Source organism: Hylobates moloch, unplaced genomic scaffold, assembly GCF_009828535.3.
Source record: "Hylobates moloch isolate HMO894 unplaced genomic scaffold, HMol_V3 SCAFFOLD_1, whole genome shotgun sequence".
Classification (NCBI taxonomy): Eukaryota; Metazoa; Chordata; class Mammalia; order Primates; family Hylobatidae; genus Hylobates; species Hylobates moloch.
The window spans coordinates 220,897,960-220,925,506 of NW_026652276.1; the positions used below are offsets into that span (position 1 = coordinate 220,897,960).

The 27,547-nt window shown below is 43.6% G+C and overlaps 1 protein-coding gene across 4 annotated transcripts in view; it reads left to right on the top strand.

Annotated features, from left to right (window-relative positions):
- The window catches only part of TBXAS1 (thromboxane A synthase 1), a 203,405-nt gene that overhangs the window by 18,066 nt on the left and 157,792 nt on the right, over nucleotides 1-27,547 (top strand). For all 4 annotated transcript variants that reach the window (XM_032761921.2, XM_032761922.2, XM_058427205.1 and 1 more), the window contains exon 2: nucleotides 24,404-24,497. In XM_032761921.2, coding sequence (XP_032617812.1) covers nucleotides 24,404-24,497 — 94 coding nt within the window. The remainder of the gene's footprint in view (nucleotides 1-24,403; nucleotides 24,498-27,547) is intronic.

Below are 27,547 nucleotides of genomic sequence, written 5' to 3' on the forward strand. Positions count from 1 at the left end.
AAGGCCACCAGTAAGTCTCTAGTACCTAAAGTGAATTAACAGTTTCTAATCCTTCTCTTTCTTTGGCATTTTGCAATATTTGTTGTTTATTTGTTTGTTTTGAAATAGGATCTTCCTCTGTCACCCATGCTGAAGTGCAGTGGTGCAGTCATAGCTCACTGCAGCCTCAAATTTCTGATCTCAAGTGATCCTTTCACCTCAGCCTCTCAAGTAGCTAGAACTACAGACATGTGCCACCATGCCCAGTTAATTTTTAAATTTTTTGTAGAGTGAGGTCTTACTATATTTCCCAGGCTGATCTCAAGCTCTTGGCCTTAAGTGACCCTCCTACCTCAGCCTCCCAAGTGGCTGGGACTACAGGTGCATGCAACCATCCCTGGCTAATTTTATGTTTTACTTACTTTTTTTTTTTTTTGTAAAGACAGGATTTTGCTATGTCGCCCAGGCTGGTCTTAAACTCCTGAGCTCAAATGATCCTCCCACCTCGGCCTCCCAAAGCACTGGGATTACAGGCATGAGCCACCATGCCTGGCTGCTTTGCAACATTTGATTCTGTTAATTTTGGGTATATGTCAAAGCTGTCAGTTATGTAGGGGTAGAAAAAAAGTTGTGCATCATTGATTATAATGCAATGGCCCCATTTTACAGATGTGAATATGGAGGTCCAGAGAAGTTACGTGATTTGATGTGTATTCATCAGCTATTGTTGCAATAATGCTGTGTAACAAACCACCCCAAGCTCATTGGCAAATGACAATGTTTATTTTTCTCATGGTCTGTATGTTCGCTGGGGTAGCTCTGTTCCAGTCTGACAGTGGGGTTTAGATCTGCTCCACATGTTTGTAATGGGACCCAGGCTGAAGAGAATATTAGGGAAGTGCTACTCCTGACAGGTCACAGGGATGCAAGAAATGTAAAATGAAACAGTAATATCTCTTGAGGCCTCAGCCTGGAAACTGCTAAGATCATTTCTGCCCACATTCTACTGGCTAAGCAATCCACATGCCCAAGTTTAACATTAACGGGTTGGGGAAGAAGACTGTCCACTGTAGCGGGAGGCACTGCACAGTCATGGAGCAAGGGGCATTGATGTAGAATTTTGACACAGATGGGGCATGAAGCATCAGGAGCAGTGATTCACTCTACCCCATGCTCCAAGATTACACAGCTGGATTCTGATCTTTGGCAAAGCAGAATCTAGGGGCCACAAGTGACAAGACAAAATAAAACCATAACAAAAAATAAATAAATGAACAAAAACTCAAAGTGAATGGACATATTAACTTCTATTGTAAGTGAAAACAGTGACTCTCTGGGGAAAAAAACAACAGGCCAGGCATGATGGCTCACACCTATAATTCTTTTGGGAGGCTCACTTTGGGAGGCTGAGGTAGGAGGATCACTTGAGTGCAGGAATTCTCGAGACCAGCCTGGGCAACATAGGAAGTCTCCGTCTCTACAGAAAATACAACAATTAGCCAGGTGTGGTGACATGCATCTGTGGTCCCAGCTACTCAAGAGGCTGGGGTGAGAGGATCAATTGAGCCCAGGATGTGGACGTTGTAGTGAGCCAAGATCACACCACTGCACTTCCAACAGCAAAGACCCTGTTCCAAAAAAAAAAAAAAAAACCACCAAAAAACAGAAACAACAGATAGTGATGTAGAATTTGCCCACTGAGACACTGACATGGTGGGTCATGGTGATCTTGCTTATGAAGTGAGAACCTAGCTCCAAGAGTGTTGAAGCAGGGTCCAGAGCTCAGTGTAGGGGCCAGGTTGGTCCTGGGCTGAACCTGGGGACGTACCTAGGAATTTCTAGCCAAATAAGCAACAGAGGGAAGGGTCTGACTGATGACAGAGCATGAGCACACTCTAGGAAGGGCAAAGAATTGATATGGGGGGTGGGATGGGGCGGGACCCTAAGACTTCAACTCCAGCTTGAAAAAGTGGAACTTGGGGAAGGCATGTCTGAAGTCCAGAAGACCAGGGGAAACCTGAATGCAGAAAGCACAGCTTGTTCACCATGTCCTGAAATACAGCAACCAGGGGACCCTCTTGTAGATTGTGAGCTGTATTGCTTAGGACAAATTCATTGTTCTATACTGGGCAGTAAATTTATGGATGTTGTTATGCCAAGAAAGGAATATGGCTGAAAACATAAATCGCTCCAGAATTGTTTTAAATACTCTCATGGGTGCTGGAGGTCCTCTGGGTTATTAAGGAAAAAATATGTTTATCTCTTGCCCTTCCGGAAACCACCCTTTGGTGCTGGCTAGTGGCTGTCAGAAGAAAGGGTGTATCCCTGTATCACAATGGCTATTACACATGGTGAATTTAACTTGAGTTCTCAAAGATAAAAAGAGACACTTGTCTTGCCTCCATGCTCCTTCTCGTCCCGCACATTTGTCCACTCACCTCCAGTAAGTTGTTCTGGAATCTGAACAGGGAGGTCTCTTGCAATCCAGAATCAGCCAAAATTGCCATTTCCTTTTTTCCTATAAAAAAGATGTGCTGACTGAAACAACTAAAATATAGACTAGTTAGTGTAATAACAATAAGTAGCAAAAACAAAATAGAAAAACAAAGCACAACATGAAAAAAGAAGTTTTTGAATTAGTGTCTTCTTTCATCAAGGTCAGTTTCTCTCCATCTCACATCCTCTGTGACCCTAGGGTGGTGTGGAAGACCCTTCCCCACCCACACTCACACGTGGGGTATTATTTGGGCCTTTCTGCCAGTTCTGATGGTCTTTGCACTGGGCTGAGTAGTGTCCCCCCGCCCCCAAATTCGTGTCCATTAGAACGTCTGAATGTGACCTGATTTGGAAATAGGGTCTTTGCAGAGGTAATCAAGTTAAGATGAGGTCCTACTGGATGAGGGTGGTCCCTAATCCAGTGACTGGTGTCCTTATAAGAAGAGTGAAATTTGGATGCTGAGATGGACAGAGGGAGGACGATATGTAGATATAGTCACACAGGCGAGAACACTGTGTGATGACCAAGGTGGAGATTAGAGGATGCATCTACAAGCCAAAGACCATGGATTGCCAGCAACTACCAGGAGCTGGACAGAGGCAAGGAAGGAGCTCCCTTCGTGTCTTCAGAGGGAGCATGGCCCTGCTGATGCCTTGATCTCAGAATTCTGAACTCCAGAACGATGAGAGGATAATTTCTGTTGTTTTAAGCCACCCGGTTTGTGGCAATTTGTTAGAGAAGCCCTGGGAAGCTAGTCTGGTCTCCTTGCCCCCATTGGCCTTACTGAGCCAAAGCATCCCATTGCATCATGTTTGTTACTGTAACCCCCAAATCTTTTTCTTGAGCTAACTCTTAGCGAGTTTAGCCACTGGCCTTTGATCATCTCTTAGCTGCAATAATCTTCACTTGACAGACAAGCCAGAGGCCTGGCTGGAGGCTCAGGCCCTTCATTCATACAGTTCAGGAGGCCTGGACTGTGGCTGGGCCAGTTCCTGTGTCTGGGCTCTAAGTCTCAGTTTCCCTATCTGTATAATGCACACAACAAGGATGTTGGTAGAGATTACAGGACATGATGTTTATAAAGTGTGTTTATAATTTTATTTTGTGGGTCAGTACAATGCCTGACCCATAGGAAGTACTTAATAATAAATGTTAGCTATTATTAAACATACAGTTTTCTGAAATCTTTAAATCCACTTTTATCCACCTCAGGGTGAAGTTTCTCTGATTTTTCTTTTCCAGTAAAAGCATAGCAGATCCTATCTACCCTCTCAGTGTCCTACAATGACATCTGGGCTAGTGCCTGACACAGAGTAGGCACTAAATATATTTTTATGGAATAAAGAATGGAACAACTACATTGTTTCAATATCTAATCAAAGGAGGAAATAGCTTATAGATTTTATGAGGCTTAGTAACCAGCTTGATACACCCAAGGTGAAACTTTGGAAAAGGGTGTAATTTCACCACATTTGTTCACAATAGGGCACAGGTGATATGGTAGACAGCCTCCAAGAGGACCCTCCAGATCCCTGCCCTGGAATTCACACCCTTGCATAGCTTCCTCCCGAATTGTACCAGGGTCAGTTAGCATGACCAGTGGAATACAGCAGAGGTGATGGTGTTATCACTTCCAAGATTAGATTATTGGAGACTGGGGTTTCCATCTTGGGCTCGCTCTCTCCTTTGGACTGCTTACTTTGGGGAAGTCAGCAGCCACGTTGAGCAGCCCTATAGGGAGAGGCTCATATGGCAAAGCCAGCTACAGCTCCATAAGTGAGCACGGATGCCATTCTCCAGCTGGACCCTGAGCCCAAAGCACCTAGCTGATCTGCTCGCAGACTCCTGACCCTCAGAATCTGTGAGATAACGAATGTTTGCTGCCTTCAGTCACTTAGGTCTGGGGGCAATTTGCGACACAGCAGTAGATAACTAACATAGGTGCTGAGATAGGAATGGCTGGGACCAGCCAGGGCCAGGACTGAGGACTGTAATAATGGAAGGGATTATAAGCTGCAGGGAGCAGGCAAGAGGCCAAACCCAGAAAAGTGGGCCGTTTGGAAGGTCAGGCAGGTTCTGTGGGTCTCCACCTGTGGCTCTGGTCCAGAACCCAGAGAAGTGAGAGCCAGAACCAAACACACTGATGAACAACAGGCAGTGAGACTCAGGGCTCTTGGACTGGAACTCTTGCCTTTTGACTTTGTTCTGTACAGTTTCCAGCTAGACCCACAACTGATCATTGTAGCTAAGAGATGATCAAAGGTCAGTGGCTAAACTTGCTAAGAATTAGGTCAAGACAAAGATCTGGGGGATTACAGGAACAAACATGATGCAAGGGGATTATAAATATTTTTTGAAACACTTACAATATTCTTTTGTTACTTTGAGTTGCCCAAGCTCTTTAAACTGTCTGCCAAGCTCAAAGGCAAAATTGGTATTTCCCAGGCCTTTTGGATGGGTCATAGTGCAATAGAAAGGTGGAAATATTGGCTGGGTTTATGAAGACATAACTTCTTATCCAATTGGCAAACATTTTTTAAATGCCTACTCAGCTGGGTACAAAAGAACCTAGAATTATTCTGAGCACCCACTACCAGTGCTCAATGCTCCCTGTGTACCAGCCTTGGCTACTCCAATACACACACACACACACACACACACACACACACACACACACACACACAACACACACACACACACACACACACACACACACACACACACACACACACACAGAGTTGGCCAAAGAAGCAACCTATCTGCTCCGCACAAGCCAGGTCTTCACTTTACTGAAGCCACAGCTGACCCCTCTGGGCTCAAACTTTACTGAAGTGAAGACCTGGCCTGTGCAGAGAAGATAAGGACAGATTTATCTGTCCTTATTTCAAGTCTTGAAGCCCTGTTGACTTAGTGGCTAATCTGATCAACTGATTTGAACCCCGGGGATAGAGTCCTGTAAAATGGCACCTGCCTTTTCACAGGGGACTCAGAGCCCTTAACCCACAGACTCGAACAAAGAGGGGCTTTTCGCATCCCCCGTCTTACAGATAGGTTGGATTCTGGGCAACTGGCTGCTCTGCAAATACAAAGTGAGAGACAGTAGGGCCTGGTAATGGAGAGCACAGACTTCAGAGCCAGACAGCCTGGGTTCGAGTCTCAGCTGTGCTACTCACTAGCAGTGTGACCTTGGGCCATTACTTAATCTCTCTGAGCCTCAGTGTTCCCATCTGCAAAACAGAGATGATAATAACAGCATGTTCCACACAGAATGTGGGGAGGAGTAAATGAGCTCCTGTGTGGGAAGCACTTACCTGGGCTCCTGGCTCACAGGAAGCATCCTGTAACTGTTTCCTTCTATTATGCAGGATCCAGAGGCAGGGGCAGCCCCAGCTGACTCCTCTGGGCTCTAATTTAACTATCTGTTGGGGTTCACCCAAGGAAGATGTCCCTCTTTCACCACAAGTCTCAAGGGTTCTTTAAGGACTTCATAAAAACAAAGGATTAACTGCAGATGACTAAGCCCACATGATGGAAACAGAATCAGGTACAGTAAATAATGAACGTAGACAGGATTAGATTCCTACAAACAATACACTGTGTTCTCCTGCTCTTCATTGGCAATCATCCCCAGTAGGGAATCAGTGGAACTCTTTGAGTGGCCAAGGAAAACAACTCCATGTGCCCAGGATAGCCTGGGTGGGCTCCTGGAGGAGGCAGCCCTCGAGCAGAAAGCTGAAGAGAAATCTGGCCTTTGCAAATGGAGAAAGAGTGGATGCGTCAGCAGAGAGGAGAGTGGGCTGGGACAAGGGTGAGAGAAGGAAGCAAGCACCCAGGCACAAAATTTAAGAAGGCCCTCAGTCTCAGGATTGTACAAGAGCAGGGGTGGCACTTGTACAGCCCTGAGAGTGAGGGCCTCCTTAAATTTTGTACCCTAGGTTTGTTCTTGCCTCTCCTTTGTCTTGGCCCTAGAGAAAAGCCTGGGAAAAAGCCCAGAACAGTGAAACGACATGGCATAACTAGGAATGTGTGAGTCATGCAAGATTGCCCAAGCCTAATTTAGGGACAGAGATGACTTACAGTGAAGCTAGCAGTCAGGCTGTGGCCAGATCACCAAAGACCCCAGGTGCCAAATAAAGGAGGTTAGTGCTTGAACTGAAAGTGACAGGGAGCCAAGGAAGAATTCTGAGCAGGGCTGCAACATGATGAGATTTGCATATGAGCAAGATTCTTCTGGCATTGGTGTGGAGGACTGATTGGAGGATGATAGGAGAAACTAGAGGCTGGGAGGCCAGTTCAGGACCCTACTGAAAACTCTATGCCCAAGGGAGAGATGACGACCTGATATAGGACAGTGCCAACTAGGAGTAAGAATGAAGAACTCACTCAAGACATGTTTTGAAGGCAGAATTGACAGGACTTGGTGACTGATTGCAGATGAGGATCAAAGGAAAGAGTCAAAGATAGCATGAAGTTTCAAAGATGGTGATCAATTTAGAAGCCAAGGTGGTTTATTAGACAAGACAACAAGCATGCGAAGGCAGTGATTTCAGCTTCCCCAAGTCCAAGGTAAACCCTTAGTTCTCCTGTTTTCTGTAGGATAAGCTCTCTGGAGGCCAGGATGTATCTTATTCATTTTTGTATGATATCTACTCTGTAAGTATCTTTGAACTGGATTAAGTGACTTGCACACCTCCCCATCCTGCTCATTGGCTTTCAAATGGCCTTAGGGGTGTTACTATTGTTTGAATGTTTGTCTCCTCCAAAAATCATGTTGAAATTTAATCCCCGATGTGGCAGTGTTGAGAGGTGAGGCCTGTAAGAGGTGACTGGGTCATGAGGGCAAAGCTGTCATAAATGGACTCTGTGCAGAGTCCCCGCCAGCAAGAAGGCCCTCACCAGATGCAACTCCTCAACCTTGGACTTTTCAGCTTCCATAACTGTAAGAAATAAATTCTTTTTCTTTATAAATTATCTAGGTTCAGGTATTGTGTTATAAGCAACAGAAAACAAACTAAGACAGTTATCAAAGTCCTTTTAAAGATGGCTGTGTAGCTGGGATCAGACCAACACAGCAGTGCGTTCAAACTCCCATTCTAAACACACAGGACCTGGGGCTCTGACTTGGCCAGATGGTCTTGAGTTGAAGCCTGAAGTGTGACTGGATGTCAAGCGTGGGCTGCCCTGGGACTTTGGGAAGTAGCGAGAGGGATGAGGTGAAGGTCAAGCAGAGTGGGGGATGTCAGGAGGCTGGGGAGTCTTGAGCTGCCAGGTGAAGTGGACCTCATGAAAGACAATTTGGGATCAGAATGTCAGCCAGAGAGCAGGCTAGAAGGCAGCTGGCTTCTGAGCTGCAGCCTAGAAAGGCTGATTCAGCAGTGCTAGGAGGAAGTGGGAGGTTTTGCCGTCCCAGAAGCCATATCTGGAGCAAGGGGAAGTTCTAAGACCACAGGGTAGCATTTAGAGCCATACACTGGGACTATCTTCTTCTGACCCAGGCAACGACACACTGCCCTTGTGGTCAACCAGAGCCCCCAGATCCTTTTCTGTGAACTCCAATGAAGCCAGGTCTCATTCTTCCTGAACTTGAGAAGTTTAGAAAATATCTGCTCTGCCTTCACTACCCTCCATTTTCATAAAAATAAAGCGAGTAAAAAAAGCAAGTCTGAGCGCTTTGAAACATTAATTAAAGGCACCACAGTTTCCTTATTTAACTAAGGGTTGCTACCTCATCTGGGATTATTAGCGAAGCAGAGAGCCTTTGTTGTGCTTGACAAAGTGATTAATTCAGACTCTAGGTGAATTTTGGCTTTCTCAACATCTTTTGATGTGCTAAGATCCCCCAATGAGGACAACATCATCAATTACTTAAACAAGCCATTACCTTGAGGTCACAATTATCGGGGAGGCCCAGTCTACTAACTGGCAGACAAAGAGACAGAAATGGACTACACGGTTTTGGCTTCAACCCTTGTTTTAGGAGGAGCGAGAGTCCTTTAAAATGTTTTGTGGCAATGCTCCTGCTGATCTGGGGTGATCGAGTTATTTTTCCACCAGGCAAAATGCAGCCTGGGTGACCTGTGTCTCTAGAACCAAGAACCTGCCTGTGATTCCACTGACTTGGCGTTCTCATGGGCCAGGACACAGAACTCAGAACTAGGGGATGAGTCTGTCAGTGGAAGAGGGATGAGGCTCATAAAATTGGAAAGGAGAGCTTTATTTCTCATAAAGGGTTGCAGCCTTTAGGGTGGCCATTCTGACAGGCTAGGAAGATACTTTGATGGAGGGGAAAAGGGAATGGGAATTTATGCAGAGCAGGGAGGCCAAATATACATATTCAATAAGCTATAGGCGGAGTCATGAATATTCATGAAAGAAGAAACATGTGCATGCGCAATTGAACGTCATGCGCCTTCATGGGTCCCATGTAGAAAAAATGGCGGCCTTAGCATAATCTGAGGGTGGAGTTTTCGAGCCTCTGACTTCAAAAGGTGAAGCAGAGGACAGGAGCACTGAGCATCCTCCATACAATGGCCAGAATCACTCCATGATTGGTGGTCTCTTACCAGGCAAAATAAAGGGGCAGCATCAGGCGGCAGGTTGATGTCAGCGGCGGAGGCTTTTGAGATCAGACGCATTCAGGGCGGTATGGCATCAACACCAATGGAGGCTTTGAAAAGGCCGCTTTCTGTTTAGCCCTTAGGGGAGAAAGCGTAATCATGGCTAGTGAGGGAGGGGTAGAAGGAGTGTAACTGACCCCCCCATCCCATCGTGGCCAAGAACTCAGTTTTCAAGTTTACTCTGGGGACCCCTTGGCCAAGAGATGGTCCGTTCAGTCAGTTGGGGGCTTAGGATTTTATTTTTAATTTACAAGTTCGAGAAGCAAACATCCTACTCAAGAGGCAAATTCTCCAGACCCTGGAAGCTGTCCTTGGGCTTCCGTGGGACGCTACATCTGGGCTTACTGTCCCCTGACACATAGGAATTCAAGGGCCAGGTACAAGAGGCAGCTTTTTACATTTTAAAATATATAATCATATAATCTTCTATTTAAATAGATTTATCTTTATACATTTAACTAAGCCATTACTCTTTTTATTTTTCTCTCGATCCTAGAAGAGAGTTTTTGGGGGAAGGTTTTATGCTGCGTGGATATATGTCATTGGTTTTTCTGGTGAAAGATGGAGGAATTTTGTCTGGTTAAATTCAGTCAAATAACCAATACTTAAACAAACAAAAGCCACCCCCGAAGTGTTTCATAAATATCAGTCACTTCAAGAGTTTTATGATGTACGTCAGTTGCTTTGTTCTATTTTTACAATAGAAACACAGGTTGTGTGTGTGTTTGGATGGTGGCACTACTGTTTGCTGTACCTTCATCATTCTTCTCCTTTAATTCTCACTGAGACAGAAGAGCAAGACACTTTCCCAGGGTCAGAATCCTGGGATTGGCTGGCTGGATTTTCTTTTCTTCTTAACTTTTTTTTTTTTTTTAAGAGACAGGGTCTCTCTCTGTCACTCAAGCTGGAGTGCAGTGGCTTGACCATAGCTTACTACAGCCTCTAACTCCTGGGCTCAAGTGATCCTCCTGCCTCAGCCTCCCAAGTTGGTGGGTCTACAGGCACACACCACCACACCTGGCAATTTTTTAAAAATTTTTTCGTAGAGGTGGGGTCTTGCTATGTTGCCTAGGCTGGTCTTGAACTCTTGGCCTCAAGCAATCCTCCTGCCTTGGCCTCCCAAAACACTGGGATTAGGGGTGTGAGCTACCACGCCTGGCCTTGGGCTGAATTTTCTTGGGGGTGGGATGGGCATGTTAAAGCACTCTTGAGAAAGTAGAACACACTCCATTTTAAGGCAATTTCTTTGCAATGCTTCTTCCTATACATCAACTCCACGCTCACTCTTCCCCATGGCCTCCAGGTGACCCATCTGTTCCAAGGCAGCAGCCTTTCCAGTGCCTTCACCTGCTGTGGTGCCACAACATGGCTCTCATTTATTGTGCCAGCTTTGACACCTCTGTTCTCAGTTTAATGATTTTTCTGGGGATGAGTCCTTCTTGGAGGGTCCTGCTTTGTTTTTGTTTTTTTCCAGATTAACTTTGGGGTACATAATAAGTGGAGACCATTTACCATTTTTTAAGGCTCAACAAATATCCAATAGTCAGACAGAAGAGTGATCAAAATAGAAAGCATGTATTTAAACTGGGACTGACAGGTGACAGGGGATGCCTCTTAGCCACAACGATCATAATGTAAATGCTTAATTAACTGTTTGTCAGTAGCCATTGAATGTCTCTCTGGTCCACTAGGCTGTAAGTGCCACAGGGCAAGGGCATGTAGGCATGGTCCCTGCAGCATCCTGGTACCCGGAACTCAGCACTCCCCCAGCACCGTGCTTGATATCTGTTCTCTGGCCATGGTTTTAAGCTATCAGCTGAGCCCAAGCAACCTATCAGACCACATTTTGATTATGTCTTCCTTGGACCATCCTTGAGAGTCATGTCTTCTTGTCAGTGTCCCATAGACTGTGAATGGTGAGTGAGATCACTTTAGAAGGTACATGGACTTTAAAAGTCTTTCATTATAAAGCATTTATTTATTTTTTAATTTTTGATTTTTATTTTTTATTTTGAGAAGGAGTTTTGCTCTCGTTGCCCAGGCTGGAGTACAATGGTGTGATCTTGGCTCACCACAACCTCCTCCTCCCGGGTTCAAGTGACTCACCTGCCTCAGCCTCCTGAGTAGCAGGGATTACAGGCATGCACCAAAATTAACCATGCCCGGTTAATTTTGTATTTTTAGTAGAGATGGGGTTTCTCCATGTTGGTCAGACTGGTCTTGAACTCCCAACCTCAGGTGATCCGCCCCCCTCTGCCTCCCAAAGTGCTGGGATGACAGGCATGAGCCACCATGCCCAGCCCAAAGCATTCATTTTTTATCATTAGCTTTTTTTTTTTTTTTTTTTTTTTTGAGACAGAGTCTCACTCTGTTGCCCAGGCTGCCTGGAGTGCAGTGGAACAATCTCCGCTCACTGCAAGCTCCGCCTCTTGGGTTCACACCATTCTTCTGCCTCAGCCTCCCAAGTAGCTGGGACTACAGGTGCCTGCCACCACACCCGGCTAATTTTTTGTATTTTCAGTAGAGACAGGGTTTCGCTGTGTTAGCCAGGATGGTCTCGATCTCCTGACCTCGTGATCTGCCCGCCTCGGCCTCCTAAAGTGCTGGGATTACAGGTGTGAGCCACGGCGCCTGGCCTATCATTAGTTTTTAATTTATGTAAGTGATACTGATTTTCACTTATGATCACGACATAAAATTTCCTTTTAAAATGAATTCATTTCAGTTTATCTAAAATAAATTGGGAAGTAAGTAAATGTACAGGCAACTTGCAGATATGGCCAAAATTATAAAGGTGCTATACAAATAACTGAATTTAGAAGATTAAGGCCTTAATACTCTTTGAGACTTATTGACTCAATTGGCTTTCTTGCCCTGAAAAGTTAGGATAAAAATGGAGAAGTTAGTTAACTCTCTGAATTACAATAACCATCAACTAGATACCTTTTTAAAAGAATTGTAATATTTTCTTTATAAAACGTATGTTTGGCCAGGCATGGTGGCTCACACCTGTAATCCCAGCACTTTGGGAGGCCGAGGTGGGTGGATCACTTGAGGTTAGGAGTTCGAGACCAGCCTGGCCAACATGGTAAAACCCTGCCTCTATTAAAAATACAAAAATTAGCTGAGCACAATGGTGCGCACCAGTAGTCCTAGCTACTCAGGAGGCTGAGGCACGAGTATGGCTTGAACCTGGGAGGTGGAGGTTGCAGTGAACTGAGATCATGCCACTGCACTCCAGCCTGGACAACAGAGCAAGACTCTGTCTCAAAAACAACAACAGCAAAGCTAAAAAACATATATTCTTGGCTGTTTCAGTGGTGGGGCTACCAAAGCCTGGTTCAGTGCTGCCCAAGGCAGAGGCTGGGTACTGGGTGAGCTCTAGGCTGGCCTTCTCCCACCCCACCCCCTGCAACTGTACCATGTACTGTTCAGTTCTGTAGTAACAGGAAGCTCAGGGTAACTCACAGTCCCCACCCCAGACACTTCTTCTTTTCAGGCACACTTCAAAATAAAATCAGGATCTATATACAATATAAGTTGGTGTGGTAGCTGAATATCGGCCCCCTAAAATATCCACGTCCTAGCCTCTGGAACTTGTGAATGCAACCTTAGATGGCAAAAGTGATTTTGAAGATGTGATTAAGTTGAAGATCGTGAAAGGGGTTAAGTATTCTGGATTGTTTGGGTGGGCCCTAAATATAATCATGAGGTCCTTATAAAAAGGACACAGGAGTAGTCAGAGCGAGAGAAGGCAGTGTGAGGACTGCAAGCAGAACTGGACTGTTATGACCATGACCCAGGGAGACAAGGAGTGGACATCCCCTGCCATCTCCAGAAGGAACCAGCCCTGCGGACACCCTGTCTGTAGACCAGTGAGGTTGATTTTGGACTTCTGGCCTCCAGAGCTGTCAAAGAATAAATTTGTGTTGTTTTAAATCCCCAGTTTGGGGCTACTTGTTATAACAGAAATAGAAAACTAATACAGTTGGGAAATATAAGTTTACCTAAAAATATTCCTTCACAGCTGGGCGCAGTGGCTCATGCCTGTAATCCCAGCACTTTGGGAGGCTGAGGTGGGTGGATCACCTGAGGTCAGGAGTTCGAGACCAGCCTGGTCATATGGTGAAACCCCATCTCTACTAAAAATACAAAAAAGATCTGGGCATGGTGGCACATGCCTGTAATCCCAGCTACTTGGGAGGCTGAGGCAGGAGAATTGCTTGAGCCTGGGAGGCGAAGGTTGCAGTGAGCCGAGATCATGCCATTGTACTCCAGCCTGGGCAACAAAAGTGAAACTCTGTCTCAAAAAAAAAAAAAAAAAACTCTTCACTTTTGACAGGATTCTGCATATTGCTCTATTGTGTAAGACACTTACTTACTATACATATAGACAGGGTCTCGCTCTGTTGCCCAGGCTGGAGTGCAGTGATGCAATCATAGCTCACTGTAACCTTGAACTCCTGGGCTCAAGCAGTCCTCCTGCCTCAGTCTCCCAAGTAGCTAGTACTACAGGCATGCACCACCACACCTGGCTAATTTTTTTCCTTTTTAGAATTTTTTTTTTTTTTAGGATCTCACTTTGTTGCCCAGGCTGGTCTGAACTCCTGACCTCAAGTGATCCTTGACCTCCTTTGCCTTGGTCTCCCAAAGTGCTAGGATTACAGGAGCGAGCCACTGTGCCTGGCCTGTTTAAAATAATTCTAATGGCAAAGGATTCAACTAACAAGTCTCAAAATCGATGTAAGTTTTGCACAGGTGTTCACGTGGCTGAAATACCAAACATGGTATCATGAATTAAGTGTGTAACATTTGACAACCGTGACACATGCTATTTTTGTATTATTGTGAACTCATGGATTCAAAATATATTTGATGTGTTTTGATCCATTGCAATTATTATTTTATGGAGCAAATTGTCCATGTATCAGTCTTGCTGGCCTGAAGTCAAGGTGTCAGGCAGGCTGGTTCCTTCTGGGGGATCCAGAGGAATATTGGTTTCTTGCCTCCTTGGTTCACGGTTGCTTCACTCTAATCTCCGCTTCCAGGCATCACGTTGCCCAAAGTAAATGAGATGGGGATGTACAATCCTCCAACTGGGAGGGACAGTCATGTCTTAACCCATTATGCAATCTACTGTGTCTCAAGTGTTTCTAACTTGAAGAGTTGGTGGATTGTGGTTGCAATGGTGATGTAGAGATGATTGGGAGACAACAGATTTAGAGAGAAAATTAAAATCAGATTTAGATTAAGTGTAAAATGCCTAACAGACATTCAAAGCATCCATCAAGTTGGAAGTTGGGTAAGGAGGACTGGAGCTCAGTGAAGAAAATGGAGCTAGAGTTAAAGATGTGGAATTATTGACTTATAGATGGTATTGAAGTGATGGGACTCAACATAAGGAAAGGAGCCAGCAAAGACAGTGAGGAGCAATCTTTGAGGTAGGAGGAGTGGTATCATGGAAACAGGGAAGAGAGTGCTTCAGGAAGGAGGAATGTTCATCTCTTATCAAAATCCTACTGAGGGATCAGTAAAGAAATAATGGGATTGATAAGATCAAAATCATCAATGATCTTGACAAGGGCAGCCCCAGGGAAGTTGTGGGTACAGAAGCTTAGTTGGAGTTGGGGGAGGAGAGACTAAGGGCACAGAAGGGGAGAAAGCTGTCTAGACAATGCTTTCAAGGAAACTTACTGGGAAGGAATGAAGAAAAATAAGGCAATGGCCAAATCCAAGGAGTTTGCCTTTTTTCCTTTAAGATGGAAGACACTAGAATATGTATGCTGATAGGAATGATCCAGTAGAAATGGAGAAATCAATGCAACAGAAAGGAACAATAATTGAGAATAATGCGTAAGGACAAGGAGTAAAACTAACAAGATTAGCTTTAGGTAGGTAAAGACTCCCTCTCTCTCTCTCTTTCTCATCACAATCATCAGTTCATTAGTATCTGTTATTAATACACTTTTGGTTTCTAAGCAGCCTGCCTTTGTTCTCAGCATATTGTCTACATGTTCTCATGTGGTGGTTTATCCACAAAGTCTTAGCCTAGAGGACAGAAAGGGACAGTAAGTAGGGTTAGTGAATAACGGCACTTGTCTGAAATGTGGCTGACCTGGTTTTAACTCTGACTCAATTGCTTAGCAGTACCTTGGGTACGTTATTTACCTCTCTAAGCTTTTATTTCCTAATCAGAAATATAAGAATGGTATTTATTGCTATCCTTATATGATTGTTGGAGGGCTTGTACAAGATGGTATATAAAAAGTACTAAGCATAGTGCCTGAGACACAGGAAACTAAAAACTATTGTAAATTATAATAATAGTAATGATTGTATAACTCTTGTATGTCAATATACATGTATAATATATTTTTCTTGTCAGTGACAAAGTTATTGTCAGGCTAAAGACTGCAATGACTATGTCTTTGTGGTACCTACATTATTGGTGAAAGAACTGAACACCAGCCAGATAGTTATGTATTTATTGAGTAGTCTTCTATTTTTTTGCCAGAGGGGTAAAGATTATAAGCGGTTCCTTAGGCAACAAATTATAATGGCTGTCATTCACTAAATCTTGTATATAGGGCGAGACACAATTGAAAAAACAATAGGAAGGTCTTGTAACTCCAACATATCTGTTCTTCTGAGGTTTGCATGTGTACATCTTACAGCACATTGATATTCAGAAGTTTCCTATTGGATTGCAACTATCAAACAATAAACCACTACATTAAAAATGTACAGAATGCAGATAAAGAACTACTTAGAGGAAGATTTATAGCTTTAAATGCATTCATTGAAAACATGTGAACTAAACTATTAACTTAGAAGCTAAAAGAAAACAACAAGGAACAAAGTGTCAACCCAAAGAAAATAGAAGGAAGTCCATAATCAAAATATAAGCATAAATCAATGAACTAGAAAAGAAAAAAAATCAGAAATGATCAACAAAGAAAAAGTTGATGCTTTGAAAGGATAAATAAAATAGATAAACCCATAGCACGACTAATCAAGAACAACTTTTCCAGGCAAGCTAGGAGTAGAAGGAAATATCTTCAACCCAATAAAGGATATCTGTGAAAACTCTAAAGCAAAACCTCACATTTAATTTTGAAACATTAGCTGCATTCCTGCAGAGTCAAGAACAAGAAAAGGATGCTTACTCTTTCTGCTTCCTTTTTGTACTAGAGATTTTAGCCAATGTAATAAGAAAAGAAAATGAGAGGTCAGACAAAAGGATTAAAAAGAAAGAGAACGGACTGATATTATTTGCATAAAACATAATTATCAGCCTAGGAAATCAAAGAAATTCCACATGTAAACCAATAAAACTAATTAGAAAGTTCAGAAGGATCATTGATTACAACACTGGCATTAAAAAAAAAAAAAAGGTGCTCCTATACATGAGCAACACCAAAACAAATGTACGTAAATAGCAAAAAGATACTCTTCTCTGCACAAAATCATAAAATGTTACTGAAGGACACAGAGAATAAAATCAACAGAGAGATACAACACATTCATAGATGAGACAAATTGATGTAATAATGTTGGTATGTTCTAAATTAATGTATACATTTAATGCAATTCCAAAAAAATCCAAATAGCATTTTTTCATCAAATCAGACTAATTCTAAAATTAATATGAAAAAGTAAGTTATAAAAATGTATTTTATGGTAAAAGGAATTTGAGTAAGAAAAAAAGACAAAAAAGAGAATAAAAAGTAATATATAAAAAAGAGAAAAAAACAAAAAGTGTGTTTTAGAGTTATAATAATTAAAATGGTGAAGCATAAGCATAAGCTAGATAAATGGATCAGAATAGATCCAAGCACCTATACTACGAAGGAGCACGATAGAAGTGACATTATGAATCAGTGGGAAAAAGGGAGCAGTGTGGCAGGCACACCATCCCTTTGCTAACCCCTTGGAGGGATGTAATCGGCTGTGGGACAGGATTATTTTACCAGGGTCCCACTGAGATACCAATTTTGTTGAGCCACCTCTCATTGTAGAATCTGGCTCGACACACCCCTTGATGATTGATTTGACTTCTCAAGTACCTGGAAAGGAGGTACTCTAAGAAGGAGATGTCCAATTCTTATTGCTTGGAAAAAAATACTCACTATTATAAATGTGTAAATGAAGTCTTGTTTGCAGGTTGTATTTTAGGAGATAGCCTAGTTACTACTGACATGTGAGTGAGTGTGCATCAGATGATTTCCAGACCTGAGGGCAAACTGAGATCGAGGTCTTAAGGGAATGGAGAGGGGGCTGAACATGAGGATGAGGATGCCAGGATGGACGCGAGGTGCTAAAAGGGAAACTGAGAAGATCTCACATGTAAAGTCTGTATTGCACCATTTCGCCCCCGACCCCCCAGGAACATCTGCCTTGAGGCATGATTTAAGCAGTTTCAATCCTTACAGTTTCTCTTGTTGTGAGTGTGGGTGAGAAATGGGACAAGGATAAAGGGAATGGAATTTACAGTCAACTAACAAGGCTGTGGTTAGTTATTAACGAAGTCAATGAAAACTATTCAGATTTATCTGCTTATCTTCCTCTTCACACCCAGATATGTGTGTGGAGTCAGCTTGCAGTCACCTGTCAATGACTTCTCATTTTCCAACTAATTTTTAAATCAGTTAGTGCAGCACAATTCTGCCTGCCACCTAGATAAACCATACTGTGGGAATGAGAGGGAGGGAGGGAGAAGAAGGAGAAGGAGGAGGAGGAGGAAGAGGAGGAGGAGGAAGAGGAGAAGGAAGAAAAGAAGGAAGGGAGGGAGGGAAGGAAGAAGGAAGGAAGGGAGGAAGGGAGGGAGGGAGGAAAGGAAGGAAGGGAGGGAGGGAGGAAAGGAAGAAGGAAGGAGGGAGAGAGGGAAGGAGGAAGGGAGGGAGGAAGGAGGGAGGGAGGAGGGAAGGAAGAAGGAGGGAGGGAGGAAGGAAGGAGGAAGGAAGGAGGGAAGGAGGGAGGGAGGAAGGAAGGGAGGGAGGAAGGGAGGGAAGGAGGAAGGAAGGAAGGAGGGAAGAAGGGAAGAAGGGAAGGAAGTTAGTTAATAATGTCAAAAGTTGGGAAATATTTTTGAGAATGAAGAAGAAACGATAGGAAAATGTGTTTTATCTCTCTAGTAAGAAAATAGATGCAGACATCAAAATACATTGATGTAGCTACCAAATTAGAAAAAATGTTTTATGAGAGCATTTGGTGCAAAGGATACACTGACAGTAGGACTAGCTGGGACAAACTTTATGGAAAAGCAATTAGATATTACATACCAGTGTTTAAAACCAGTGACTCATGGATCTCAGGTCAAGAAAATCTTCATGCACAAAGTGTGGGAAAACCTCTGCACAGAAATGCTAACTGTAGCAGCATAACTCAAAGTAGCTAAAATATAGAAAACACCCTAAGTATTTGACAATAACAATGGTTTAGTAAATTATGTCTATAAGAGTACTATTAAGCAGCCATAAAAATGATATTTATAAAGGATTAATAACATGGGATGTTTTTCCTTATGTTAAGTGAAAAAAGTAGAAATCTGGATAAATAGAAGTAGAGAAATAAACCAGGCACAGTGGCTCTTGCCTGTAATCATGGCACTTTGGGAGGCTGAGGCAGGCAGATCACTTGAGCCCAGGAGCTTGAGACCAGCCTGGGCAACATAGTGAGACCCTGTTTCTAAAAAAAAAAAAAAAAAAAAAAATTAGCCACGTGTGGTTGCGCACACCTGTAGTCCCAGCTACTTCGGAGGCTGAGGTGGGAGGATCACTTGAGTCTGAGAGGTAGAGGCTACAGTGAGCTGAATTCACACCACTGCACTCCAGCCTGGGAAACAGAGTGAGAATGCTAAAAAAAAGAAAAAGAAAAAAAGATAGAGACATAGGAAAAATATATGGAGAGAATGTAATAGCAAACATATAAAAAATACACAGAGAAAAAACCCGAGAGAGTGACAATAGAAAGAGAGTAGGCTTTCTCCCTGATAGTTCTAGCTTTTGTGCCCAAATTTCTGTGAAGCACTTCAAAATGTGTCTCGGAAAGCCAGCAAACCTCACACTCTGCTTCCATTTCTTAACAAAACATTTTGAAAAGGCAATTATTTAAGGATCTGTTTCTAATAAAGCTTCCGGTGTGGCCATGATGTTTAATGGAATTGCTGGCAAAGCCCATGAGGGCATGCATGTTGAAACCATGGCAAAGGGCCTCTCTTCTCCAAAGTGCAGGACAGTGGGTTACCTGGCACCACTGGGCTTCACCTGTTCTTGGAGCATCACAAGTTTTTACCGCTGGAGAAGCGCTGTTTGCCAAGGGAATCTTTCACCATTTCAAATACATCAACTGAAGTTTTTGAAAGCAGTGCACCAAGTAGGAATTCTTTGGTAGTGACAGTGAGGATGTAATACCGAACAGAGGGGCCGGCTGTACCCTTCTCCTGCACACTACAGGAGAAGCCAATTCCTGGAGGTAGATAATTTCTGTTTTCTTTTGTTCCAAACTTCAGTCAGTTTGACCATCTCCTTAATATGTGATTCATCAAAATACCCCCAATTTATCAGGAGTGGCTTCTTTGGCTAAACAATGGGCTAAGCACCTGTGTTGAATCCATCAAGAGAAGGTTTTAGGCTGGGCACGGTGGTTCACACCTGTAATCCCCACACTTTGGAAGGCCAAGGCAGGCGATCGCCTGAGGTCAGGAGTTCAAGACCAGCCTGGCCAACATGGTGAAACCCCGTCTCTACTAAAAATACAAAAATTAGCCTGGCATGATGGTGGGTGCCTGTAATCCTGGCTACTCGGGAGGCTGAGGCAGGAGAATCGCTTGAGCCCAGGAAGAGGAGGTTGCAGTGAGCTGAGATTGTGCCACTGCACTCCAGCCTGGGTGACAGAGTGAGACTCTGCCTCAAAAATAAATAATTAATAAATAAATAAAGAGAAAGCCTTGAGGAAGATAAAATACAGGAAATTTTCCAGCCTTTACAAATTGAACCTGATTTTGAAAATGATCCAATGGCCCGATTTATTTTGAGAATGGACAGTAAGTTGTACCACTAGCACTGCAGTATTTGTGTCCTGTAGCATTAAATGACCTCGTTCATTGTGAAAATAAAACCAAAAGATGCTTTCTGAAGCTATATATACTTTCTGTTGTCATTTTCCAACTTAAGTATCCTTGATGTAAACAATGACAGGTGTCTATAACCATAATTGTGGGATACATTTGCATTAATTCACGTCAAAGGAAACCCATTCTAAACATCAGAACATGGTGATCATCTGATCACTGCATATTACCTGCTTTACACAGTAGCATCCTTGGCCACCTGCACTTTTTAAAATGGCACAGGACTTAACACAATTTGACATAAAAGGATTTTTTTTATAATGACAATTTTTAAAGTAACAGGAAGATATTTAAAAACAACTTTTCATTGACCCTGTATGACTCACTCATAGGTATCCCTAGTGTACCACTTACCTAGGGCTGCTGTATCAAAGTACTACAAACTGAGTGGCTGGAAACTCCAGGATTAATTAATTAATTAATTTATTTATTATTATTATTATTATTTTTTTTTTTTTTTTGAGACGGAGTTTTGCTCTGTTGCCCAGGCTGGAGTATACTGGTACAAAAGTGGTTCATTGCAGCCTCAAACTCCTGAGCTCAAGTGATCCTCCCATCCCAGCCTTCCAAGTAGCTGGGACTATAGGTGTGGTGCCACTACACCTGGCTAATTTTTTTTTTTTTTTGAGACAGGGTCTTGCTTCATCATCCCGGCTGGAGTGCAGTGGTGCAGTCTTGGCTCACTGCAACTTCCACCTCCTGGGTTCAAGCGATTCTCGTGTCTTAGCCTCCCAAGTAGCTGGGATTACAAGCATGCACCACCATGCCTGGTTAACTTTTGTATTTTTTTTAGTAGAGATGAGGTTTCGCCATGTTGGCCAGGCTGATCTCAAACTCCTGACCTCAAGTGATCTGCCTGCCTTGGCTTCCCGAAGTGCTGGGATTACAGGCATGAGCCACCACGACCAGGTTCACCCGGCTAATTTTTTTATGCTTTGTAGAGGTGAGGGTCTTGCTGTGTTGCCCAGGCTGGTCTCAAACTCCTGGGCTCAAACAATTGTCCTACCTTGGCCTTCCAAAGTGCTAGTTTTATAGGCATGGGCCACCACACCCAGACCACCAGAAATTTATTGTGTCACAGTTCTGGGCCAGAAGCCTGAAATTGAGGTGTCTGCAGGGCTATGTTCCCTATGAAATCTGTAGGGGAGAATCCTTCCTTGCCTCTTCCTAGCTTCTAGTGGTTTGCTGATTATCTTTGACATACCTTGGCTTGCAGTGGCCTGACACCAATCCCTGCTTTCATAGTCACTCGGCACTTTCCTGTGAATCTCTGTCTTCACATGGTCATCTTCTCATAAGGACACCAGTCATACTGGATTGAGGGGCCCCTGTACTTCAGTATGATTTTATTTTATTAATTTATTTTTCTGAGACAGAGTCTCACTCTGTCGCCCAGGCTGGAGTGCAGTAGTGCAATCTTGGCTCACTGCAACCTCCTCCTCCCAGGTTCAAGAGATTCTCTTATCTTAGCCTCCCGAGTTGCTAGGATTACAGGCATGCAACACTACACCTGGCTAATTTTTTGCATTTTTCAGTAGTGATGGGGTTTCACCACGTTGGCTAGGCTGATCTTGAGCTCCTGGCCTCAAGTAATCTGGCTACCTCGGCCTCCCAAAGTGCTGGGATTACAGGCATCAGCCGCCGTGCCCTGCCTATATGACTTCATCTTAACTAATTACATTTGCAGTGACCCTATTTCCAAATAAGGTCACATTCTGAGATTAGGACTTCTGGAGGTTAGGACTTCAACTTATCTTTTTGGTGGTGATACAATTCAACCCATTACACCTGGGGTTCATTGATTTTGGGTTAAGAACGTGTTGAGATAGTCAGAGGGCAGCAAGGGGACCCTGAGACCAGAGGGTATGAAATAAGAGTGCAGAGAAGGAAGTGGTAGGGAGACAAATGTAACCCATGTTGCTATTTTGCCCATAAATTTGGTGGCAATGATCTTTCCCTGCAGATTTGGGTGCAGGAACTTGAGTTACTGATGGCAATATTTGGCCAGTTTCCAGCTGAAGATGCTCAAGTTCCAGATTTGAGTCGAGGCTACAAAGGGAAGTTTGTGGTGGTGTCCAGGACACTCTCTGCTGATGCCATATGTTTGAAAATGTCTGAATTTTGTGCATAGGCACACTAGCAGTATTTTCGTAAGTGGAGTTACATAATTAGGGCATGGACTTGCATAATAATTAGCATGTGTAATTAGGCACAGACTTCTTGTCCTTTAGACAGTCAAGACATCTAATTACAAAATTAAGATGTAATTATGTGGTCCAAGGTCTACATCTTTTTTTCTACCCGTTAGAGATTACTTTTAGAAAATAATTCAAAAAAGCTGATGAAGAAATGAACATAGACATCGATTTGAGGATGTTAAAGAAAGTGTTAAGTGGGCTGGTAAGTTTCCTTTGGTCTTTCCTCTCTGTTGTAAGGGGAATTATTTAAAACATTATGGTCCACTTGAAAGAATAACTTTTACCAACTGTGCTGTCAACCTTCGGTACTCACACTAATGAAGAGCAGTGTTGGTATGACTAATCCTTGGCGTTCACGTGTGGCTCTTGAGTGTGGTTTGTAATCACACTTGAACATGGACCTAAGTGTGACGTACTGGGAATTCATTCAAACCTATTAATGGAGCCATACGGTGGAAATCTTAGGATAACTTGGGATAGAGGACATCCTGCCTTCCTGTTCTGCCCTGGTTCTCCCTTGTGACCACTTTAAAAATCGACTCATTGGCCAGGTGTGGTGGCTTATGCCTTTCATCCCAGCACTTTGGGAGGCCAAGGCAGGAGGATCGCTTGAGGCCAGGAGTTAAGACCAACCTGGGCAACATAGGGAGACCCTGTTTCTACAAAGAATCTGAAATACTAGTTGGGAGTGGTGGCACATACCTGTAGTCCCAGCTACTTGGGAGGCTGAGGCAGGAGAGTCACTTGAGCCCAGGAGTTTTAGGCTGCAGTGAGCCTCCTCTGCACTCCAGCCTGGGTGACAGAAAGAGACCCTGTCTCTAAAGAAATAAATAGCACATTGCTCAGAATAATGCAAACCAGCGCTTAAGCTGTGTTTCCTTTCCCTGAATATTTGAGTATTTTTATTTGAAGTGCTCCTTATTGACTGCAGGTGGGAAAGATCAAAGAGTATAGCAAATATTCTGTCCTTCGAAAAAGAGTGATTCTTATAGCAGTAATAGTTTGAGTTTCAATACACACAGAAAGCTAGATTGTACTGATAGTCTCCATGTTTTTCCTTGCCCTTAAATTGTGATTTGGCTGATCTCTGCGTGATGCTAAACAACGAGTTTGACTCATTAATTTTGCTGAACTAACTGAACTTTTGACCTAATTGGCTGCTGGTTAGGGATCAGAGCCATATGTGCAGGTTTTTCTAAGCCAGTTCTGACTTTAACTGGTTATCCCTCTGTTCCTATAAACTGTTGAAATACCGTAGTAATTCCAATGTTTTGACAGCCACACTGCACTTCTCAGACTGCCGCTTTCTCTTGGGAAGTGGCACAGAAATCTGCCGGACCACGCTTCCTGATTTTTGGTTAAGAAAATATGCTTCCCATATGGTTGCGGGCCGAGAAAACAAAGACTTAAAGAGGTTGTCAGCATTTGGTGATAGGTCTTCTCCTCATGGCGCCTTCCCTCTGTTCCTATTTTTAATATTCTCTATAAGGCCAGGGAATGTGGTGAGGGACAAATTATGTGTGTGGCAGGGAGGGGTTAGTCTTGACCATGAAAATACACACATTTGCACAGGGAGCTTTTGCCATTTTTAGTTTTTTTACCTTGCCTTCTGAGCAATTGCTCATGATAGATTTAGAGGCAGAGGAAAGGAATTGGAGAGAGGGGCATTTTTAAAACAATTTATAAAGAGGAATTCTAGGTCAGAGAGGGGCAGTTGGACTACATCATCTCTAAGGCATCTCCAGCTCAGAGGTTTCAGGATTCCTTGATCTCCATCCGGCCACTCAACAGGTGGTTGACTGGACTCCTATTCTACTCACTCAACTCTAGGCCTCCAATTTTTTGGTTCTTAGATGTGGTGACTGGAAACCTATTCTTTTGCCTTTACTTCCAGAGAGCTCAGTAATTCCAGTTCCTAATAGAGCCTAAAGCATGAATGCAACTTCATTTCCCAGCTTTTGAAATCTGCTTTTCCCTCCAGGTACTCCACGTCAGCATTCTCAAGACTGGAGAAGTTAGGCCTCAGACATCCCAAGCCTTCTCCTTTTATTGGAAACTTGACATTTTTCCGCCAGGTAAGGGCTGTCTTCCATTGGCTTCCATCATAAAATATGCTGAGGGCCAGGCACAGTGGCTCATGCCTGTAATCCCAGCACTTTGGGAGGCCGAGGCGTGTGGATCACCTGAGGTCAGGAGTTCGAGACCAGCCTGACCAACATAGTGAAACCCCATCTCTACTAAACACAAAAAAATTAGCTGGGCATGGTGGCACATGCCTGTAATCCCAGCTACTTGGGAGGCTGAGGCAGGAGAATCACTTGAACCCAGGAGGTGGAGGTTGCAGTGAGCTGAGATTGCGCCATTGCACTTTAGCCTGGGCGACAAGAGCAAAAATCTGTCTCAAAAAATAAAATAAAATGAAATAAAATAAAATATGCTGAGCCCAGGACAGGCTTTCTGCTTGAAACATTTGTCTTGTCCAGGTCCCCACACCTTGAGTGGTAAAGGTGTTCTGTGATGCCATGAGCCCTCCTCTACTTATATGAATTGTTATGTGATGGCAAGAATCCATCTGTTATCACTATCAATATGTATTGAGTCCTGTCATCCATTCACTTACCCATTTCCCCCAAACCCCATATATTGTGTGTCTAAATACACCAGACCCTAGAGTGTAGAAGAGGAGGTTACTTGTGCCCTCAAGTCCACTGTCAAATGATGGCATGCAACACCAGATGAGATACACCCTAGCACTAAATAGGATGGTATAGACGGTAGCTGTGATCTTCTGTCAGAGGAGAGGGTGATCTGTCAGGGCTAGAATCATCCTAGGGAACTTCCTGAAGAAGGAGGTCCTTCAGGGGCTGTGGACATAGAGACAAGGGTACACACACCAGGTGGGCGACACCATGTATGTGAGCACACCAACATGAGAATGATGGCACAGGTTGACCAGCAGCCTGGACTGACTAGAGGCCAAATGCTAAGGTGCACTGGGCAATGTAGTTGGGTGAGAGAAAGGGGCACTAGATGCTTACAGGGTAGGAAGGCAAGTGAAGAACTATTTGTGTGTTAACATCTTTGAGGAGAGGGACGTTGAAATGGACAACACTCTGCAAGGGAGAAGAACATAGGTTAGAGCTATAGAACCCAACTGTTGCTGAAGTCCAGGGGTGAAGCCACGATGGCTTGGTCTGGTTGGTGATGAGAGTGAAGAGAGATGGATAATTGGGAGCAAAATGAAGAACTCTTGTGACAAATTAGTGTAGAGAATTCAAGGCAAAGTCAGTCAAACATAAGTCTAAGCTTTGAGCCACGGGAACAGGGAGAATAGCCATGGGTTGACAGAAATAAAACATTGGGTGGGGGAGTGGTTCAGGGAGAAGACAAGTTTTATTTTAAGTATGTTGCTTGGGATTTGCCAGAGTGACATGCCAGTGGAAATGGCCAACAGACATTTGTAGATATAGGTCAGGACTTTATGGTCTACCGTTATTTTTTCTCACGTTGGGTTTTCTCAGAAGCCAGATGGCTTATTCTGCTAAGTCACGGGGACACTGACTCCAGACCCAACACCAGCAGCCGGAAGACCCTGCATGGGAAGAACCACCAAGCCAAACAAAGGCAGGAAGACTAAATTTGGGACAATCCTGATAATATCCCTTCAACATCTCTAGAATTTCCCCCATCCCTACCTCCGGAAAGGCTGGCCCTTGGCACTAGATAGAAAAGAAAGCTACTCTTTCTGTCCTTTTCTGTCCCCACCTTCTCAATTATTTCTTTTCCATTCATTTCTGTGTCCATCACCTTTTCCATGATTTGTCATTGTTGTTTCTGTCTTCCTAGCATTTTTTAAACACCTTCTCCTCTCATCTCTCTCTCTGGGGTGGGCAGTTCACAACTTTTAAGCTCACAAACAACAGTCGCAATGAGGCTTCCTGTTAGCCCCTTGAAACAAGTGTGAAGAAATTTTAAAGTGTCAAGATAGAACAACAAACCAGATCGGAAAGCTAAAGAAAATGCATTTCACACATTTCTGGGGGGAAATGATCAGTTGTATTCCATGGAGTAATTAATTTGGTATTAACATTCTGAGGAAAACGGCGTAGCTGTCGATGTGAGGAGAACGCTGTGCTCCAGCCTCTGGAGAGCCTCCACATATGCTCCTTTGCAGCCCGCCATCCTCACAGCTACAAGCCCTGCCAAGTTCTTTCTAGAACATAGTAATTTCGCTGACTATTTTTATATTCATATATACTTTCCTTGATGTATGGCAAGCTTACGCTGCAGAATTCAGTAGATTGCATGAGAAAGGCATGTGTTTCCATGCAGGACATTATGTATCCGCCCCATACTCCATTCTCACAACACAAATCTACCATTTGCCACCCCCCACCCCCACCCCAACTCATGAGTATTTTCAGGTCTAGTCCATTCCCACCGCAAAATGGATCTAGCATTTTCCACCCCTCCTTCAACCTAGCTACACTTCTTTCCCATCATAAAATGTGTCTAGCCAGGCACGGTGGCTCACACCTGTAATCCCAGCACTTTGGGAGGCCAAAGCAGGCAGATGACCTGAGGTCAGGAGTTCCAGACCAGCCTGGCCAACATGGTGAAATCCTGTCTCTACTAAAAATACAAAAATTAGCCGGATGTGGTGGCACATGCCTGTAATCCCAGCTACTCAGGAGGCTGAGACAGGAGAATCACTTGAATCCGGGAGGTGGAGGTTGCAGTGAGCCGAGATCACACGACTGCACTCCAGCCTGGGTGGCAGAGCAAAACCCTGTCTCGAAAAAACAAACAAAACAACAACAACAACAACAACAACGAAGTGTCTAGCATTTTGTCTTATATATCTTAAACATGTTGAATTTAATTAAAGTTTAACTTGAATGGATCATGATAATTCAGAATTTGTGAAAATTTTGATAGACTCAGTAGAAGTTACACATAGTGGCAGTAAAAAGGGCCATATGATAATGCTAAATCAAATTTCAGAGGGCAATGTTATAGTTGAGAAAGGAAACTTTTTGAATATTTTAGCAGCAAGTATACATAAGTACTTTAAGAACTGGTGATCTCTCGTGTCCAAGACTTTTACATGGCAGTTTTTTTAAAG